The following is a 19,957-nucleotide window of genomic DNA, read 5'->3' on the forward strand; positions in this document are numbered from 1 at the left end:
TCAGCGGCCATGGCTCACGGGCCCAGCCGCTCCGTGGCATGTGGGATCTTCCCGGACCGGGGCACGAACCCATGTCCCCTGCATCGGCAGGCAGACTCTCAACCACTGCGCCACCAGGGAAGCCCTCTCCTGGTTTTTTAAAAAAAAATTTATTGGCGTATAGTTGATTTACAGTGTTGTGTTTAATTTCCACTGTATAGCAAAGTGACTCAGTTCTCCATGTATATATATTCTTTTTCATATTTTCCATTATGGTTTATCACAGGATATTGTATATGGTTCCCTGTGCTATACAGTAGGACCTTGTTGTTTATCCATCTATATATAATAGTTTGCATCTGCTAACCCCAAACTCCCCATACTTCCCTCTCCCATCCTCCTCCCCCTTGGCAACCACAAGTCTGCTCTCTACATTTGTGAGTCTATTTTTGTTTCATAGATATGTTCATTTGTGTCATATTTTAGATTCCACATATAAGTGATGTTGAATGATATTTGTCTTTCTCTTTCTGGCTTACTTTGATCAGTATGATAGTCTCTAGGTCCATCCATGTTGCTGCAAATGGCATTCTTTTGGTTTTTTTTAATGGCTGAGTAATATTCCATTGTATATATGTACCACACCTTCTTTATCCATTCATCTGTCGATGGACATTTAGGTTATTTCCATGTCTTGGCTATTGTAAATAGTGCTGCTATGAACATCGGGGTGCATGTATCTTTTTGAATTATAGTTTTGTCTGAGTATATGCCTAGGAGTGGGATTGCTGGATCATATGGCAACTCTATTTTTAGTTTCTTGAGGAACCTCCATACAGTTCTCCATAGTGGCTGCACCAACTTACATTCCCACCAACAGTGTAAGAGGGTCCCCTTTCTCCCTACCCTCTCCAGCATTTATTATTTGTAGACTTTTTAATGATGGTCCTTCTGACTGGTGTGAGCTAGTACCTCACTGCAGTTTGGAGTTGCATTTCTCTAATAATTAGCGATGATGAGCAGCTTTCTACTGTTCTTGATACTCAAGAAAGGTATCCTTTGGGTTTCAGATTAGTAGAATACGTCCTTGTTCCTTGTCAGGCCAGGAAATTGAGATGATGTTTATTTCAAGGTGTTCCCAGGTGGAAGAGTTGGTTTGATAGTTACATATGAGATCAATTTCTGCTATGATTTTAAGACTATAGATAATAAACAGTTGCCTGTCTGTTCACATGGCTTTGAGAGATCTCCTGGTATGTTCCTATGAGCCAAGCGTTTTACTGCCGGAAAGTGCTTGATGTCATCTGCAGACATGAATATTTCACAGTGCCCCCTCTCCTTGAGACAGTTTCTTTTCTTTTTTCTTTCTTTGGCTGCACTGTGCAGCTTGCAGGAACTTAGTTCCTTGGCCAGGGATTCAACCCGGGCCCAGGACAGTGAAAGCGCAGCGTCCTAACCACTGGACCACCAGGGAATTCCCAAGACAATTTCTAAACACATTAAATCGACACAAATCGCAAGTTTTCTTTCTTTCTTTTTAAAAAAGATTTATTATTTATTTTTTTATTTTTTATTTTTTGGCTGTGTCGGGTCTTAGTTGTGGCATGCAGGATCTTCATCGAGGCATGTGGGATCTTTCGTTGCAGCACGCAGGCTACTCTAGTTGTGGCGTGCAGGTTTTCTGTTCTCTAGTTACGGCGCACAGGCTCCAGGGCGCGTGGGCTCTGTAGTTTGCAGCACGCAGCTCTCTAGTTGAGGCACGTGAGCTTAGTAGTTGTGGTGTGTGGGCTTAGTTGCCCCGAGGCATGTGGGATCTTAGTTCCCCAACCAGGGATCGAGTCTGCATCCCCTACATTGTAGGGCGGATTCTTTACCAGTGTACCACCAGGGAAGTCCAAAGATTTCTTTATTTAGTCAAGCGTTCTTTCAATTCTGTTCCTTGTTTACGTTCTGTGAAGTAGCTTTCTATCTGAGTGAAATTTTTCCCCAATTCTTGGATGGTCTTGATTGTTTTTAATAGCCTTTGACTTGAAAACTAATCAAAAGCTTTATAAAGTTTATAGTGGTGTTTGTTGAGGAACAGTTCTGTTGGGGATTATTTGTCATGAAAGACTTTGTGATAAGAGGCGACTTGGGCAGGTGCCATTTAGTGGGAGAAGCAGGGCAGGCAGAAGAAACCCTTCATGTTTACTGAGGCTGAACTTTGTGTTCAGCCTGGCTTTGCACAACTAGGAAAGCAATAGCAGTCCTTAATATAAATACAGTGTTCTTTCTGAGCAACAATATTTTAATACATTGAGAGGCAATGAGGGGGGCCTGGTGTAGGGAAAAGAACAGATTTGGAAAACTAAAACTCTGGATCTGAATCTTGACTGCACCACTTAATAGCCCTGTGAAGTTTCCTTTCTGAGATTTGACTTTCTTATCTATAAAATCAGAATCATAATGTCTTTCTCATGGGTTACTGTCAACGTTTAAGTGCATGACACTTAAAACAGAGTGCGCGTCATTATTGTGGCTAAGCGTTATGATGGTTAGCTTTTAATAATAGGTTCTACACACAGAATCTACAATCAAGATGAAGAAGTCACATTTTTGTATTCAGAGTACGGAAAGGAGGTCTGGTCACATCTGGATTTTCCTTAGGCAAATATGAAATAGCCCCAGTGTTGACGGCATTGCCTCTGGATGTGAACAAAAGACAGGAGCAGTAGGAGGCATGCAACCATTGGCATCAGGCTGCTGTGACATTATTCTGCCCGCATATATTATTTCAAGTGATTTTTGTCTCATTGTTTCTGGTTCGGGCAATACTTTTCGTTAGTCACCATGGTTTTGCTCTCTTAAAGGAATATGAAACTCTAGCTTTAGACAGGGATTTAGCTGGCAGGCACTGCAGCAGAGGCTGAAGCAAGACCTGATAGCAACATCTTTGCAAGTGTACAATAATAAAAAGAGCTAATATTTACAGAGTTCTTATTGTATTTGTTTGGGAAATAAGTTTGGCTGTGGGTGACAGAGACACGTTTTAATTATGGCTTAAACAAGATGGAAACATAATACATTGCTCTCTAATGGAAAAGTCTGGGCTGTTTGGCAGATTTGTGATGTTGTTAATGGTGGCTCCATTATAACATGGGTCTGGGTGCCTTGTCTTCTGTAGTTCTACCATCTTGAGAGTTTGGCGCTTCATCCAAGGTGGCTCACCCCTATGTTCTCATCACAGCCTCTGGGAAGGAAGAAGGGTTCAAGGGACAGGGATACCGCTTTAACATTAGGGCATGACCTAGAGGTTGCCTGTATCATTTCTGATCACATCACGTTGGCCAACATTTAGTCTCATGGCAAAACTAACTGCAGGTCATGCTGGGAAATATAGTCTTCACTCTGAGTGGCCATGAGCCTAGCTAAACATTCCACTAATAGAGAAATGGAGAACGCAGATTTGGAGACGCATACTAGAATGGTCTATTCCACAACTACTGTGTGCCAAGCTGTGCTTCACACTTTACTTATGCTCACCACAGCATCATCTTACTTAATGGTCCCAAGAAACCTATGAGGTTGTAACTACTATGATTTTTTTTTTTTTTACGCAGGGAATATTTCGAGACACAGGTTAAGTCTCTTTAAGTCTTGAGACAGAGGCTAAGTAATTTTCTTAAAGTCTCCAAGGAAATAAGGGGCAAGGCCAGGATTTGAACCCAGGGAGTCTGACTTCAGAGCCTTATGCTCTGGACCGCTGTATAGTCCACGCTTGCTCATTATTTCTCTTGAGCCTTGATGTGCTCTGCTAGATGAGATTGAGGATTGTGTAAAGATGTCAAGGAATCAAAGAAGCTTTGTGAAGCTTCTGTGGCTTCCTCTTCCAGGCAGCAAATTGCTTCTCTTCTAAAATTCCTAGCGTATTTGATGCAAAATAGTGTTCAGGATAATTAGGTCTAGACAGGGTAACAGAAGAAAAGTTACCGCCACACACAAGTGACAGGAATTTTAATGAAAGCAATTCCTGATTTGAAAGGAATGTGTCTGTGCAGTGATAAAGCAAGCAGTCTTTGTAATGCATTGAACATTTTTGATGATGGGATAGAAAGAAAATGATTTCAGTATATCACTGGAATATAGAAATGAAAATATTCTATCATTCAACTACAGTTGAGATCGTTCATCTCTTCAGTCTTTAGGATTTCAACTCCATATAGGTCATCAGTTCGCATGTTAATACACATGTATCTGTGTAGCAACAAGGAAACATAAAGAATAAACTGATATTTTAAAATACAAGGGCATCCTGAGTTTATCTCAAATAAAGAATTGGTGTTAGCTGGAAGTAAATGTCTTCAACAACTTTTTTCCTTTTCCTTTTTCTTTGTATTTTTTTAAATTGAGGTATAGCTGATTTATAGTGTGTTAGTTTTGGGTGTACAGTGTACAGCTCACCGTTGGCTGATGGCTGCAATCACTGATGACTGTGACATCCTTTGTTTACTGATACGGCAGGCAATATTCCATTTGTTAACAGCGGAGTGCTTCACATATACACTGTATATGTGTATCTATTCTTTTTCAGATTCTTTTCCAGTATAGGTTATCACAAGATATGAATATAGTTTCCTATGCTATACAGTACATCCTTGTTGTTTATTTTGTATATAATAGTGTGTATCTGTTAATCCCAAACTCCTAATTTATCCCTACCCCCCTTTACCCTTCGGTAGCCATAAGTTTGTTTTCTATGTCGGTCAGTTTATTTCTGTTTTGTAAATAAGTTGATTGGTATCATTTTTTAAGATTTCACATATAAGTGATATATATTGCATTTGTCTTTCTCTGTCTGACTTACTTCACTTAGTATGATTATCTCTAGGTCCATCCATGTTGCTGCAAATGGCATTATTTCATTCTTTTTTATGGCTGAGTAATATCTTTTTCATAATATTCTTTATATTCTTCATTACTTTTTAACAGTTGATTTGGGGCCATATTTACCTCTGCTACACATTTCATCCATCTCCAGTATTCTTTGTTTCTTTTCAGGTAAGAACAAAGAGAGGAAATGGTTAGACTTTAAACGTTTTCAAGAATCACAATAGTTTTGCTTTGTCAACAAAAGTGTAGGAATGAGGTTAAGGAAGACGGGAAAAGTTCTAAAAGTCCTTACCAAGAAATTAAGAACATTCTGTAGTTTTCTCAGGCTCATATTACTTTTTCGAAATGTGTTTGATTTCAGTTTTAGCAAATTTTAATTTGAATTCTTAGACGATCTAACATTGTACATTTTTCTCTTCTCATTCTCTTTTTTAATAATAATGGCACCATATCGTAAAGGGCTCTATAATTCATGAAGCACACTACCATGATCAATTGCCTCTGGCTCTCACAAACACCCTCGGAGGAAGATAGGAAAGGAATTACCATCTTCATTTTGAAGTTGAAGTACTGAGACCCAGAGAGATTTACTGGAATGCCCAGTGATGCCTAGTATGGCTGAGATTTTCTCCCCCCACCCACTCCCTTTCTTTCTCCTTTCGTCCCTCCTCCTTTCTCCTCCTCTGTCACTCACCAGCTTTTGCTTATGCTGTCTTTTATTCATTCCATTAAATGATAGCTATTATGTTCCCAGCACTGCTTATGTGCTATAAAATGCAAAACTGAACAAAACAGATACAGTCTTACCCTCGTGGAGATTACAGAGGAGTTGGCAAGACATTAAACCAGTAAAAACAGCCAAATAAATGTACAATTAAAAATTATGGTAAGTGCTGTGAAGAAAAAGAACACAGTTCTCTGAGTTAGACTAAGATGGGAATCTGTGGTAGATTTGGTAATCAGAGAAAGGCACTCTGGGGGAACAGCAGTAAAGCTGAAATAAAAGAATATATGGAAGCCAGCTAGATGAAGAACTAGGCTATACATTTATCAGTCAGGGCACGCTAAGTGATGCTGTAAGAACAGCCCCAAATTCTTAGTGCCTTATAACAATGAAGCTTTATTTGTCTCTCATGCTACATGTCCATAACAAGATGGCTAGGGACTCTATTTCATGGCATCCTCAGACCAGGACTCAAACTTGCAGGGTACACAGTATTTGGGACATTGCCATTCTTCATGCAAAGAAGAGGGTTTGTGATAAACCATGCACTTGCTCTTATAGCTTTTACCTGGAGTCACATATCACATGTCATGGACCAGTGTGAGTCATGTTACCACATCTAATGTCAGGAGGGCAGGGATCTGCAGTCCCAAGTTGTTCCACTTTCCCAGCCTCCCTTGCAGCTAATGGTGATGCTGTGACAGTGTCTGGTCAAGGGAACCTAAGGAGGACTTCATTAGGGAAGTTCTTCTTGATGGAAGGAATTCTGAATCAATTTTTGCTTTTCTATTAAGATACAGGTGTAACTGGCACGCCCTCCCTATTCTTCCTGCCTTAAACTTGGATGCTCTGCTGAAGATGCCTGGCCATTTTACATAAGAATGATGAGCCATACCTTGAAGATAGGGGACCATCAGAATGAAATGAATTCTTAATGACCTGATTTTGCAGCTGAGCTAATACAAGCAACTACCTAATTCTGGATTTCTTGTATGTGGGGGGAAGAAATGAAACCATTTTTTTAAGCCTGTTACTTGGAACCAGAAGCATTTCTAGCTTATGTGGATGAGAGAGATGAACAGATACTGTGCTTGTGTTGCAGGAAGGGGGACCCCTTCCAGGGCCCGAGAGTAGGGTCTTGTCTAACACTCGGAAAAGAATTGTCCGAGGAGACACACGTGCTGACAAAGCAAGAGACTTTATTGGGAAGGGGCGCCTGGGCGGAGAGCAGGAGGGTAAGGGAACCCAGGAGAACTGCTCTGCCACTTGGCTCACAGTCTCGGGTTTTATGGTGATGGGGTTAGTTTCCGGGTTGTCTTTGGCCAATCATTCTGACTCAGGGTCCTTGCTGGTGGTGCACACATCCCTCAGCCAAGATGAATTCCAGCAAGGAGGATTCTGGGAGGTTGGTAGGACATATGGACTGGCGTCTCCTTTCATCTCCTTTTGACCTTTCCCGAATTCTTCCGGTTGGTGGTGGCTTGTTCTGTATTCCTTACCAGGATCTCCTGTTGTAAAATAACGCGCGCAGATGGTTACTGTGGTGCCTGGCCAGGGTGGGAAGTTTCGGTCAGTGTTTCCCCTAATACTTACAGCCCAGAAACTCACCTTTCTCAGATACCTTCCTGAGACTGGACCAGCAATGCAGGAACCAAATGAGGTCCACCTTGCTTTGTGAGTGGGGACTATTAAAGCAGAGGAAAGAGACATCTTCCATCCTGTTCCTCTCTCCTAGCTCCCTGTACTTCCTTTTCTCCTTGGTACTTATTCTCCAATTGCACACTTTCTTTTCCTGGCTGCAGTTACCCTCCCATTATCCTTTCTCTTCTTCTTGAGCGTCTGAAAATCGTTGTGTCCATTTAAGGTGAAATTATCCTAGATATGATTGAATTAGGTCAATTTCTCAGAGATTTGAGAAACCAGTAAGCTGGGACTCAGGATGGGAAAGAACTGGATACTGCTACGTAGCTAAGGTGCATATCAAAGGAATGATTTCAAGGAGCCCAGACTCTTGCATCTTCCCATACATAGAAAACCGCTAAATTTATTAACTTGAGATGTTTGGTTGGTTTACTTTACGGTAATCTTTTGATGTTCCAACTACCTGTTTTTTGTTTGTGTGTTTGTTTTTTTGTGTTTTGCAAAACTTATATATTTCCTGAGTGCTCCTTTCCCTCTTCTGAGCAGCCCCTCAGAGCTATCTGAGAGGCTGCCTCCTGCGCTTAAATCCTCAGAAAGTCTGCCAAATAAAACAATTCTCAACTTTTAGGTTACGCATTTTCTTCAGTCGATGTGCTTAATATTTGATGCCGGCCTATGGAATTCTCCCCAGCTTTTTCCATAGTCTCAGAGTTAGCTCTCAGGATATGTGGGACAATTAACACCAATTGCCTTAGGAATTCCCAATTGGTGTGTTTGGACCTTGAAGTTCTTGCTTCCCTGTGGCCTGATTTATACAGAGTCCCAAGTCTTTTCAGACTCTAGAAGTGGGAGCTCAGTGAAACCCAATTGCTAAATAAAGTCCTGTGAATAGAACACAAAGAAAGATGCAATATAAATGTTTGACTTTATGGCCATAATTTCTCCAAGTGGTCTCGCCTACTGTAGTTAAGGAGCTGCTAAGTAGTTAAACTTCAGGCACCTGATCATAGAATTTATTTCCGGAAGAGAATTAGTCTCTTGGAGTATCCTGCAATACCCCCTGTTCTCAGTTTCTTATTCTTTGGCCCACCAGCCTACTGGGATAGGACTCAGTCTAGGATTGTTCTTTGTTTTACTCATTTCGATCACGGTGTTTCTTTATCATTGTTGCATGAATTGTTACAGATTTTGACTAGGCAGTGTTTTATTTCTCCTGTGCCCTGAGGTGTTTAAAGGTCTGTTATGCTCTTCCAAATAATACAACCGCAATCTTCAAATGAGAACTCATCCTGTTATTTTAAAACTTGTAGCCTTTACAGGTTTTCAAAAGTAAATTGTGTGGAACTTTTCTTACACTCAATTTCAGGAGCCAGTTGCTCATGAAAAAGGACATAAAGATGTTTTGTAAGCTCTAAATAAGGGATTAGAAAAGCATGTGTTGTGGGTTCTGGTCATTTGTGTTCAGTTGGACAAGAGAGTGAGGACTCTTTTTTTCTTTTCTATTATGGTTTATTACAGGATATTGAATATAGTTCCCTGTGCTATACAGTAGGACCTTGTTGTTTATTTTATATATAGTACAATAGTTTCTATATGCTAACATCAAACTCCTAATTTATCCCTCCCCCAGGCTCTTTTCCTTCTGGTGACCATAAGTTTGTTTTCTATGTTTGTGAGTCTGTTTCTGTTTCATAAATAAGTTCATTTGTGTCATATTTTAGATTCCATGTATAAGTGATATCAAATGGTATTTGTCTTTCTGACTTACTTCACTCAGTATGGTAATCTCTAGGTGCATCCATGTTGCTGCCAATGGCATTATTCTTTTTTATGGCTGAGTAGTATTCCATTTTGTGTGTGTGTGTGTGTGTGTGTGTGTGTGTGTGCGCGCGCGTGTGTGTATCACATCTTCTATATCCATTAATCTGTCAAGGGATATTTAGGTTGCTTCCATGTCTTGCCTATTGTAAATAGTGCTGCTATGGACATTGGGGTGCATGTGTCTTTTCAAATTAGAGTTTTCATCTTTTCCAGATATCTGCTCAGGAATGGGAATGCCGGATCATATGGCCACTATATTTTTAGTTTTTTTTTAAAATTGAAGTACATCTGATTTACAATGTTGTGTTAGTTTCTACTGTACAGCAAAGTGATTAAGTTATACACACATATACATACATATATATATATATATATATATATATATATATATATTCTTTTTTATAGTCTTTTCCATTGCGGTTTATCACAGGATGTGGAATGTAGTTCCCTGTGCTGTACAGTAGGACCTTGTTGTTCATCCTAGAGTGATGAGTCATCTTGCATCATTTGTCCTCTTCTTGACTGACATCAAGGATACTGGGAGTCCTTAGTAGGTGTCCTGTTTTGACTCATTTTCGTATCTGAAGTACAGAATGCCTAGCACACAATAGGCACTCAATAAATGCTCACTGGATGAATGAATGAGACAAAGAACCATAGGTTTTTGGAAACCTTACTCCTCACTTTTAAAATTCTCCATTTATGAATCTCTCATTAGGCTAGGAATTAAAAGACTTGCTTTCTGATTTTATCTCTACTGCTTACTATCTTTAACATGAGGCTCATAATATCTCATAAACTACTTTGAAGGCCCAAAAGAGGTAATAGTTTTAAACATTTAAGGATCTTATGATCTAGCACAGAATTGAGTCCTGAGCAGTATATATAAGAAACTAAAGCCATCGTTCCTGCCTTTGGGGAGATGCTAATCTAGTTGGGTATAACAAAGCAGAGAACCACAAGTGTAGAAGGAGGTGGTATGAGATGTGTGCGATGATCCTGGGATGTCTGGGGTATTTTTGTTTGTCTGTTTTTGGTTTTTTCTGGAAATGTATTGAAGGAGGGAATGGAGCTGGATAACAAAAGAATGGCATGTCTGTGAAGCATTTAAGTGGGAGTGAACCTATCTTCTAGAGGAGTGTTTTCCAAATCTGGCAGTGTATTAGAATACATAGGGAAGCTTTAAAAAAAATCATTGCATGGGCCACATCTCAAACCGATTATACCAGAATCTGTGGGGATGAGAGTTGGGAAACAGTACTTTTTTTTTTTAATACATCTTTATTGGAGTATATTTGCTTTACATTGTTGTGTTAGTTTCTGCTGTATAACAAAGTGAATCAGCTATATGTATACATATATCTCCATATCCCCTCCCTCTTGAATCTCCCTCCCACCTTCCCTATCCCACCCCTCCAGGTGGACACAAAGCACCAAGCTGATCTCCCTGTGCTATGCAGCTGCTTCCCACTAGCTATCTATTTTACATTTGGTAGTGTATATACATCCATGCCACTCTCTCACTTCATCCCAGCTTCCCCTTGCCCTCAAGTCTGTTCTCTACATCTGCATCTTTATTCCTGCCCTGCCACTAGGTTCATCAGTACCGCTTTTTATGTTTTAGCGTACGGCATTTGTTCTTCTCCTTCTGACTTACTTCAGTCTGTATGACAGATTCTAGGTCCATCTACCTCACTACAAATAAGTCAATTTTTTTCCTTTTTATGGCTGAGTAGTATTCCATTGTATATATGTGCCACATCTTCTTTATCCATTCATCTGTCGAGGGACACTTAGGTTGCTTCCATGCCCTGGCTATTGTAAATACAGCTGCAATGAACATTGTGGTACATGACTCTTTGAATTATGGTTTTCTCAGGGTATATGCCCAGGAGTGGGATTGCTGGGTCATATGGTAGTTCTATTGTTAGTTTCTTGCGGAACCTCCATACTGTTCTCCACAGTGGCTGTATCAATTTACATTTCCACCAACAGTGCAGGAGGGTTCCCTTTTCTCCACACCCTCTCCAGCATTTATTGTTTCTAGATTTTTTAGTGATGGCCATTCTCACTGGTGTGAGGTGATACCTCATTGTAGTTTTCATTTGCACTTTGCTGATAATTAGTGATGTTGAACATCTTTTCATGTATTTGTTGGCCAGCTGTATGTCTTCTTTGGAGAAATGTCTATCTACGTCTTCTGCCCATTTCTGGATTGGGTTGTTTGTTTCTGTGATATTGAGCCGCATGAGCTGCTTGTATATTTTGGAGATTAATCCTTTGTCAGTTGCTTCGTTTGCAAATATTTTTTCACATTCTAAGGGTTGTCTTTTCATCTTGTTTATGGTTTCCTTTGCTGTGCAAAAGCTTTTATCTTTCATTAGGTCCCATTTGTTTATTTTTGTTTTTATTTCCCTTACTCTAGGAGGTGGGTCAAAAAGGATCTTGCTGTGATTTATGTCATAGAGTGTCCTGCCTATGTTTTCCTCTAAGAGTTTGATAGTTTCTGGCCTTACATTTAGGTCTTTAATCCATTTTCAGCTTATTTTTGTATATGGTGTTAGGGAGTAATCTAATCTCATACTTTTACATGTACCTGTCCAGTTTTCCCAGCACCACTTATTGAAGAGGCTGTCCTTTCTCCACTGTACATTCCTGCCTCGTTTATCAAAGATAAGGTGACCATATGTGTGTGGGTTTATCTCTGGGCTTTCTATCCTGTTCCATTGATCTATATTTCTGTTTTTGCGCCAGTACCATACTGTCTTGATTACTGTAGATTTGTAGTATAGTCTGAAGTCATGGAGCCTGATTCCTCCAGCTCCGTTTTTCTTTCTCAAGATTGCTTTGGCTATTCGGGGTCTTTTGTGTTTCCATACAAATTGTAAAATTTCTTCTTCTGTGAAATATGCCATTGGTAATTTGATATGGATTGCACTGAATCTGTAGATTGCTTTGGGTAGTACAGTCATTTTCGCAATATTGATTTTTCTAATCCAGGAGCACTGTATATCTCTCCATCTGTTTATGTTATCTTTGATTTCTTTCATCAGTGTTTTATAGTTTTCTGAGTACAGGTCTTTTGCCTCTTTAGGTAGGTCTATTCCTAGGTATTTTAATCTTTTTGTTGTGATGGTAAATGGGATTGTTTCCTTGATTTCTCATTTTGATCTTGCATTGTTAGTGTATCGGAATGCAAGAGATTTCTGTGTATTAATTTTGTATCCTGCACCCTTACCAAATTCATTGATTAGTTCTAGTAGTTTTCTGGTGGCATCTTTAGGATTTTCTGTGTATAGTATCATGTCATCGGCAAACAGTGACAGTTTTACTTCTTCTTTTCCAATTTGTTTTCCTTTTATTTCTTTTTCTTCTCTGATTGCTGTGGCTAGGACTTCCAATACTATGTTGAATAATACTGATGAGAGTGGACATCCTTGTCTTGTTCCTGATCTTAGAAGAAATGCTTTCAGTTTTTTACCATTGAGAATGATATTTGCTGTGGATTTGTCATATATGGCTTTCATTATGTTGAGGTAGGTTCCCTTTATACCTCCTTTCTGGAGAGTTTTTATTATAAATGGGTGCTGAATTTTGTCAAAAGCCTTTTCTGCATCTATTGAGATGACCATATGGTTTTTCTCCTTCAATTTGTTAATATGGTGTTTCACATTGATTGATCTGCATACATTGAAGAATCCTTGCATTCCTGGGATAAACCCCACTTGATCATGGTGTATGATCCTTTTAATGTGCTGTTGGATTCTGTTTGCTACTATTTTGTTGAGGATTTTTGCATCTGTGTTCATCAGTGATATTGGCCTGTAGTTTTCTTTCTTTGTGACATCCTTGTCTGGTTTTGGTATCCAGGTGATGGTGGCCTTGTAGAATGAGTTTGGGAGTGTTCCTCCCTCTGCAATTTTTTGCAGGAGTTTGGGAAGGATAGGTGTTACCTTTTCTCTAAATGTTTGATAGAATTTGCCTGTGAAGCCATCTGGTCCTGGACTTTTGTTTGTTGGAAGATTTTTAATTAAAGTTTCAATTTCATTACCTGTGGTCGGTCTGTTTATATTTTCTAATTCTTCCTGGTTCAATCTTGGAAGGTTGTACTTTTCCAAGAATTTGTCCATTTCTTCCAGGTTGTCCATTTTATTGGCATATAGTTGCTTGTAGTAGTCTCTTATGATCTTTTGTATTTCTGCAGTGTCAGTTGTAATCTCTTCTTTTTCATTTCTAATTTTATTGATTTGAGTCCTCTCCTTTTTTTTCTTGATAAATCTGGCTAAAGGTTTACCAATTTTATTTATCTTCTCAAAGAACCAGCTTTTAGTTTTATTGATCTTGCTGTTGTTTCTTTGTTTTTAATTCATTTATTTCTGCTCTGATCTTTATGATATCTTTTCTTCTACTAACTTTGGGTTTTGTTTGTTCTTCTTTCTCTAGTTCCTTTCGGTATGAGATTAGATTGTTTGAGATTTTTGTTGTTTCTTGAGGAGAGCTTGAATTGCTATGAACTTCCCTCTTAGAACTTCTTTTGCTCCGTCCCATAGGTTTTGGATTGTCGTGTTTTTGTTGTCATTTGTTTCTCGGTTTCTTTTTTGTTTTTCTTTTTTTGCGGTACGCAGGCCTCTCACTGTTGTGGCCTCTCCCGATGCAGAGCACAGGCTCCAGACGCGCAGGCTCAGCGGCCATGGCTCACGGGCCTAGCCGCTCCGTGGCATGTGGGATCTTCCCGGACCGGGACACCCCCTGCATCGGCAGGTGGACTCTCAACCACTGCGCCACTAGGGAAGCCCTGTTTCTAGGTATTTTTTGACTATCTCTGATTTCTTCAGTGATCTCTTGGTTATTTAGCAGCGCACTGTTTCTCTCCACGTATTTGTGGTTTTTTTCTGTTTTTCTCCCCTGTAATTGATTTCTAATCTCATAGCGTTGTGGTCAGAAAAGATGCTCAATACTATTTCAATTTTCTTAACTTTTCCAAGGCTTGATTTGTGACCCAAGATGTGATCTATTCTGGGGAACGTTCTGTGTGCACTTAAGAAGAAAGTATATTCTTCTGCTTTCAGGGGGAATGTCCTAAAAATATCAGTTAAGTCTATCTGGTCTGTTGTGTCATTTAAAACTTGTGTTTCCTGATTTATTTTCTGTCTGGATGATCTGTCCGTTGGTGTAAGTGGGGTGTTAAAGTACCCCTCTATTGTGTTACTGTCGATTTCTCCTTTTATGGCTGTTAGCATTTGCCTTATGTATTGTGGTGCTCCTTTGTTGGGTGCATAAATATTTATAATCGTTATGTTTTCTTCTTGGGTTGATCCTTTGATCATTATGTAGTGTCCTAGTGTCCTTCCTTATCTCTTTTAACTATCTTTATTTTAAAGTCTATTTTATCTGATATAAGTATTGCTACTCCAGCTTTCTTGTTATTTCCATTTGCATGGAATATCTTTTCCCATCCCCTCACTTTCAGTCTGTATGTGTCCCTAGGCCTAAAGTGGGTTTCTTGTAGACAGCATATATAAGGGTCTTGTTTTTGTATCCATTCAACCTGTGTCCTTTGGTTGGAGCATTTAATCCATTTACATTCAAGGTGATTATCAATATGTATGTTCCTATTATCATTTTCTTAATTGATTTGCTTTTGGTTTTGTTGGTCTTTTTCTTCTCTTGTGTATCCCGCTTAGAGAAGTTCCTTTAGCATTTGTTGTAAAGCTGTTTTGGTGGTGCAGAATTATTGTAGCTTTTACTTGTCTGTAAAGCTTTTGATTTCTCCATCGAATCTGAATGAGATCCTTGCTGGGTAGAGTAATCTTGGTTGTGGGTTTTTCCCTTTCATCACTTTAAACATGTCCTGTCACTCCCTTCTGGCTTGCAGAGTTTCTGCTGAAAGATCAGCTGTTAACCTAATGGGGATTCGCTTGTATGTTATTTGTTGCTTTTCCCTTGCTGCTTTTAATATTTTTTCTTTGTATTTAATTTTTGATAGCTTGTTTAAAGTGTGTCTTGGCGTGTTTCTCTTTGGATTAACCGTTATGGGACGCTCTGTGCTTCCTGGACTTGATTGACTATTTCCTTTCCCATGTTAGGGACGTTCTCAACTATAATCTCTTCAAATATTTTGTCAGACTCTGTCTTTCTCTCTTCTTCTTCTAGGAACCCTGTAATTTGCATGTTGCTGGGTTTAATGTTGTCCCAGTGATCTCTGAGATGTCCTCAATTCTTTTCATTCTTTTTTATTTATTCTGCTCCCGGCAGTTATTTCTACCATTTTTTTCTCCCAGTTCACTTATCCATTCTTCTGCCTCAGTTATTCTGTGATTGTTTCCTCCTAGAGTTTTTTAAATTTCAGTTATTGTGTTGTTCATCACTGTTTGTTTGCTCTTTAATTCTTGTAGATCCTTGTTAAACATTTCTTGTATTTTCCCCATTCTGTTTCTGAGATTTTGGATCATCTTTATTGTCATTACTCTGAATTCTTTTTCAAGTGGGTTGCCTATTTCATCTTCATTTATCTGGTCTTGTAGGTTTTTACCTTGCTCCTTCATCTGTAACATACTTCTTTGTCATTTCTTTTTTTTTTTAATGGGCGGGGCTGTAGTCCTGTCTTACTGGTTGTTTGGCCTGAGGTGTCCAGCACTGGAGTTTGCAGGCAGTTGGATAGAGCCTGGTCTTGTTGCTGAGATGAGGACCTCCGGGAGACCTCACTCCTATTAATATTCCCTGGGATCTGAGGTTCTCTGCTAGTCCAGTGGTTTGGACTCGGAGCTCCTACCACAGGAGCTCAGGCCCGACCTCCAGCCTGGGAACCAAGATCCTGCAAGTCATGTGGCATGGCAAAAAAAAAAAAAGAAAAGAAAAAAGGAGCAGTACAATAACAAAGAATAAAAAATAAAATAAAATTAGAAAAATAAAAAATATATCAGGAAAAATTAAAATATAATTGAAACAACTGCAACAAGGTAAAATAAAACCACAACAGAAAGAGGAAAACAAAAAACAAAAAAAGGCAAACAAGCCAAAAGGAGCAGAACAATAACAAAGTATAAAGAATAAAATAAAATTAGAAAAATAAAAGATTTATTAGAAAAAGTAAAAATATAAAGAAATCAGCAAGGTAAAACAGAGCCCTAATCTAAAAGAGGAAAAACGGGGGGAAAAAAAGCCTTGGCTGTGGCGGGAGGAGTTTAGGTGGGAGGTGGAACTTAGGCAGGGGTGGGGTTTAGGGTGGGGCGGGACCTACATGGGGGTGGGTGGGGTGACGTTTGAGCATGGGTCAGGGCCCAGGCTCAGGACCATAGCCGGAAAAGGCCTTGGGGGTGGAGCCTAGGCAGGGCAAAGTTCAAGCGTGGGGCAGGGCCTCTGCTTAGGACCTGCAGGGAAGGGGAGAGGCAGCACGTGGAAAGGAGGGCTTCTGGAGTGTGGAGTTCCGGAGTTTGGAGGTAGGGCCCTGAGTGAGGGTGTGTGGGTGGGGTTTAGGCACAGTGTTGGACGGGGTCTCTGAGTGCAGCAGTAGGGCCCTGGGTGGGAGTGTAGGGGTGGGCTTGGGCTCTGCACGGCAGGAGGGAGGCTCCAGAGGGCAGAGGATTAGGCCCCGGAGCCCAACAGGCTCCCTGGTGCCTAAGTGGATAGGGAAAGCGCTGGCTGCATTCCCTTCCATTCCTCCACTACCCCGCCCCCCCACGTACCCTTCTGTTCTCCTCCTTCCCCGCTGGACCCCTAACCTGTGAGTGGATCCCGCTGGGTGTAGGAACTCCTCCCCTCCCCCAGCCGCCCCTCAGGTGTGTTGGTCCTGTTGGTCCGGCCTTTACTTTTGCTCCCCCTTCCCTCCCTCCCACTCCCTCAGGACCTGCGTGGCTAGAGGCGGCCTTGGTGGGCAGAGGATCTCAGCAGGCTCCTGGGGGCCCAAGTGGGCAGTGGAAACCTGGCCACACTCCCTTTTGATCCTCTGCCCTTCCAGTGGTCCCCCAATTTCCCCCTTCGGGTGTGGGATCCCTTCCCCTCCCACAGCCACCCCTCAGGGGCGCTGGTCTTGTCCTGCCTCCACTTCTCCTCCCCCTTCGCTCCCCCTCACTACCCCCCACTCCCCACGTCCTACCTGGTTGCTAGGGGGTTCCTCCTGTCCCCTTAGGTGTCCGTGGTCCCCAGCTGGTGCCTGCGAGGTGCCCTAGTTGTGCGGAGATGTGAATTCCACATCCTCCTAGTCCAGCATCTTCTCATTTAATCTTAAAAACAGTCCCAGTAGAATGTTGGGCTTCCCTGGTGGCGCAGTGGTTGAGAGTCCGCCTGCCGATTCAGGGGACACGGGTTCGTGCCCTGGTCTGGGAAGATCCCACATGCTGCGGAGCGGCTGGGCCCGTGAGCCATGGCCGCTGAGCCTGCGCGTCCGGAGCCTGTGCTCCGCAACGGGAGAGGCCACAACGGTGAGAGGCCCGCGTACTGCAAAAACAAAAACAAAAACAGTCCCAGTAGAATGTTAATACTCCCAGTTTAGAACTGAAGAGACTGAAGTTGAGTGGGTAAATCATTGTTTAAGGTTGAACAACTAATTCATGATGGAACCTCTATTCAAAGAAAGGCATATCTAATAGCAGAGCCCCCAGGTCAGTGGAAGTTTTTGGAAACCCTCATATGTTAAGCGGAAGCATTTTGACCTGAAATGATGGACAGTGTCTTTGCAGCAAACTCTTCATTGGCTCTCTTAAGGAAAGTACCCATGTTGCCAAGCTTGATTTCACACTCTCGCCTCATGTAATATATCTAGGCAAGGAGAGAACATGGTATTGTGCATGCCTGTAGACTGGGGTTGTATTCCCATGTTATGGTATCAAGGATATCCTGGAGAAGATAGAGTGGAATGTAAATAAATACTGATAGCAAAATAGTAGTGTCAAATTAAAACAGAAACATTATGTTTTTCCACTACTGAGATCAAAGGATTATTGATTCTGGAGGGAGAAATTGTGTTTTTTGAGTCATTTGACTCTAACTCCTTGATTCTTTCAAATATTCTTCCAAATGAAAACACCCCTTAAATGAAGATAGCTCTGCTCCTCTGCTTTGTTTTTGGGGATTTTTGTAAGTGATTTTTTTTCTCTTCTTCCAGGAAGCTGAAAAATGAACTTTTGGAAGCAAAACGTAGAAGTGGGAAGACTCAGCAAGAGACCAGCAGGGTCTGTGCTCACTGTCAGAGAAACCTGGGCTTGATATTCGACCGCGGAGACCCGTGCCAGGCCTGCTCACTCAGAGTGTGCAGCCAGTGCCGGGTCTCAGGCCTTGGTGGCAGCTGGCGCTGCACCGTCTGTGCCAGAGTCGCGTGAGTTTCTTGCCTTTCTGTGGAAAGTCCGTTTTGATGACTGAAGGGTTTGGAGTGGGGGAAAGCAAGAAGGAAGAAGAGTATTTAAAAGATAGGGATAGAGAGTAGAACTAAAAGTGTAGCCCAGCCACAGGCTCAGCACTGCCTTGGCAGGGTGTGGTGTGTGTGTGTGAGAGAGAGACAGAGAGAGAGAGAGAGAGAGAGAGGAAGGGACAGACAGACAAAAACAGAACATTATGCTTATTTTTTAAAACTATAAAACACAGTACAACTGGAAGCCTCACAGAACATGGTCTCTTGCTGCATCTGAAAACCACCCTCTGGCTTTCTTAGAGCCATACCTGGCTCCACGTGGCTTCTCAGAAGGCACAGACAGTTGCCCTTGAGACATTCTTAGACATTTGGGGTGACTGGCGAGATGAGTATCAAATATCCAGCCTGCTCTTCACATCAGCTGAAGTAGCCCCTGAATTTCCTCCCAACCTAGTTCTTGAGAAAGGGTGAAGGGAGACAGCTTTATCATTCGCCTCCGTGTTTAGCCTGCGGGAATGTCATGGCTGTGGGTTTCACCCTGCCAGCCAGGGTGCACATCAAGAGTCATTGTTTTCTAAGTTCAGTTAAACTGGAGTCCAAGCACGATAAGGTCTCTACTACTCCTTGGGCATGCCAAACTCCATCCTTTTAAGAAATCTGACCCTGGATCAACTGGTACGTTTTCTCCCTCCTAAGGTCCCTTCATCTCTTCTGCTCTGGATGGCACCTAATAATCTCATCTCCAGGCAACTCCATGTTGACCTCTCTTTCCTGTGGTTGAGGTCGGGGATGCTGGCATCACATCAGGTTTACCTGGTTTGGTTGGGTTTGGTTTATCTTTTATCCTCACTAACTCATTCTCTTATAGGAGTTAAGAGGCTATCTTGGGAGGAAAAGTGAATAGTTTAGTAGTAAGAGTGAGTGACCTTCATTTCCAACTTCTCTGAATGAGGACGACTGTGTTCTATTGAGGTCTCCTGTGTTCACTGATTGCATTATTTAACCAATGTAATTTCTCCTGTACTTTTTCATAAAATTGATCATAAATTGAGCAGTTCATACTATGTTTCCACACTACATTGAGATAAGCAGCTCTAAAGAAATGAACCATTTAAGGTATCTCATTTCTTTCTTTGGATACATTACTTTGATTTACCTAAGCAACCATCTTCAGTTCTTTGTCTCGCATAAATTCCTCTTCATACTTGCCTCTTAGTCATTGGCAAACATCATTTACCAGATCTGGGGGAATGAGCACTGATGGAATCATTGACATAATGTGTTGCGACGTAGCTTTTGTTGATATTGGTATTCTGTCTCTAAACTGAGTTTAGTCATCTGCAAATCAAGATGCAAAAATAATCCTGGGTACCTTCCTGTTTTTCCTATGAAATCAAAGTATTTACTTCGGATATTTCTCCACATACATATAGAGAAAAGTATCAGGAATGCACTTTGCTTTCTACTTAAAAGAAACATGATACATCTGTGACTCATGTAAGTAATGCAGAAGTTGCTCTTTTAGACCCTGGACTCTTCCTAGAAAATTTGTTTCTGTGTGGGATAATGCTTTCTCC

General features: G+C 41.1%; 1 protein-coding gene across 2 annotated transcripts in view; it reads left to right on the forward strand.

Annotated features, from left to right (window-relative positions):
* Positions 1-19,957, forward strand: part of SYTL5 (synaptotagmin like 5) — a 101,302-nt gene that overhangs the window by 12,946 nt on the left and 68,399 nt on the right. For both annotated transcript variants that reach the window (XM_029240911.1, XM_029240912.1), the window contains exon 2: positions 18,138-18,347. In XM_029240911.1, the coding sequence (XP_029096744.1) occupies positions 18,138-18,347 (210 nt within the window). The remainder of the gene's footprint in view (positions 1-18,137; positions 18,348-19,957) is intronic.

Source organism: Monodon monoceros, unplaced genomic scaffold (assembly GCF_005190385.1).
Source record: "Monodon monoceros isolate NGI ecotype Baffin Bay Population unplaced genomic scaffold, NGI_Narwhal_1 Super_Scaffold_22, whole genome shotgun sequence".
Classification (NCBI taxonomy): Eukaryota; Metazoa; Chordata; class Mammalia; order Artiodactyla; family Monodontidae; genus Monodon; species Monodon monoceros.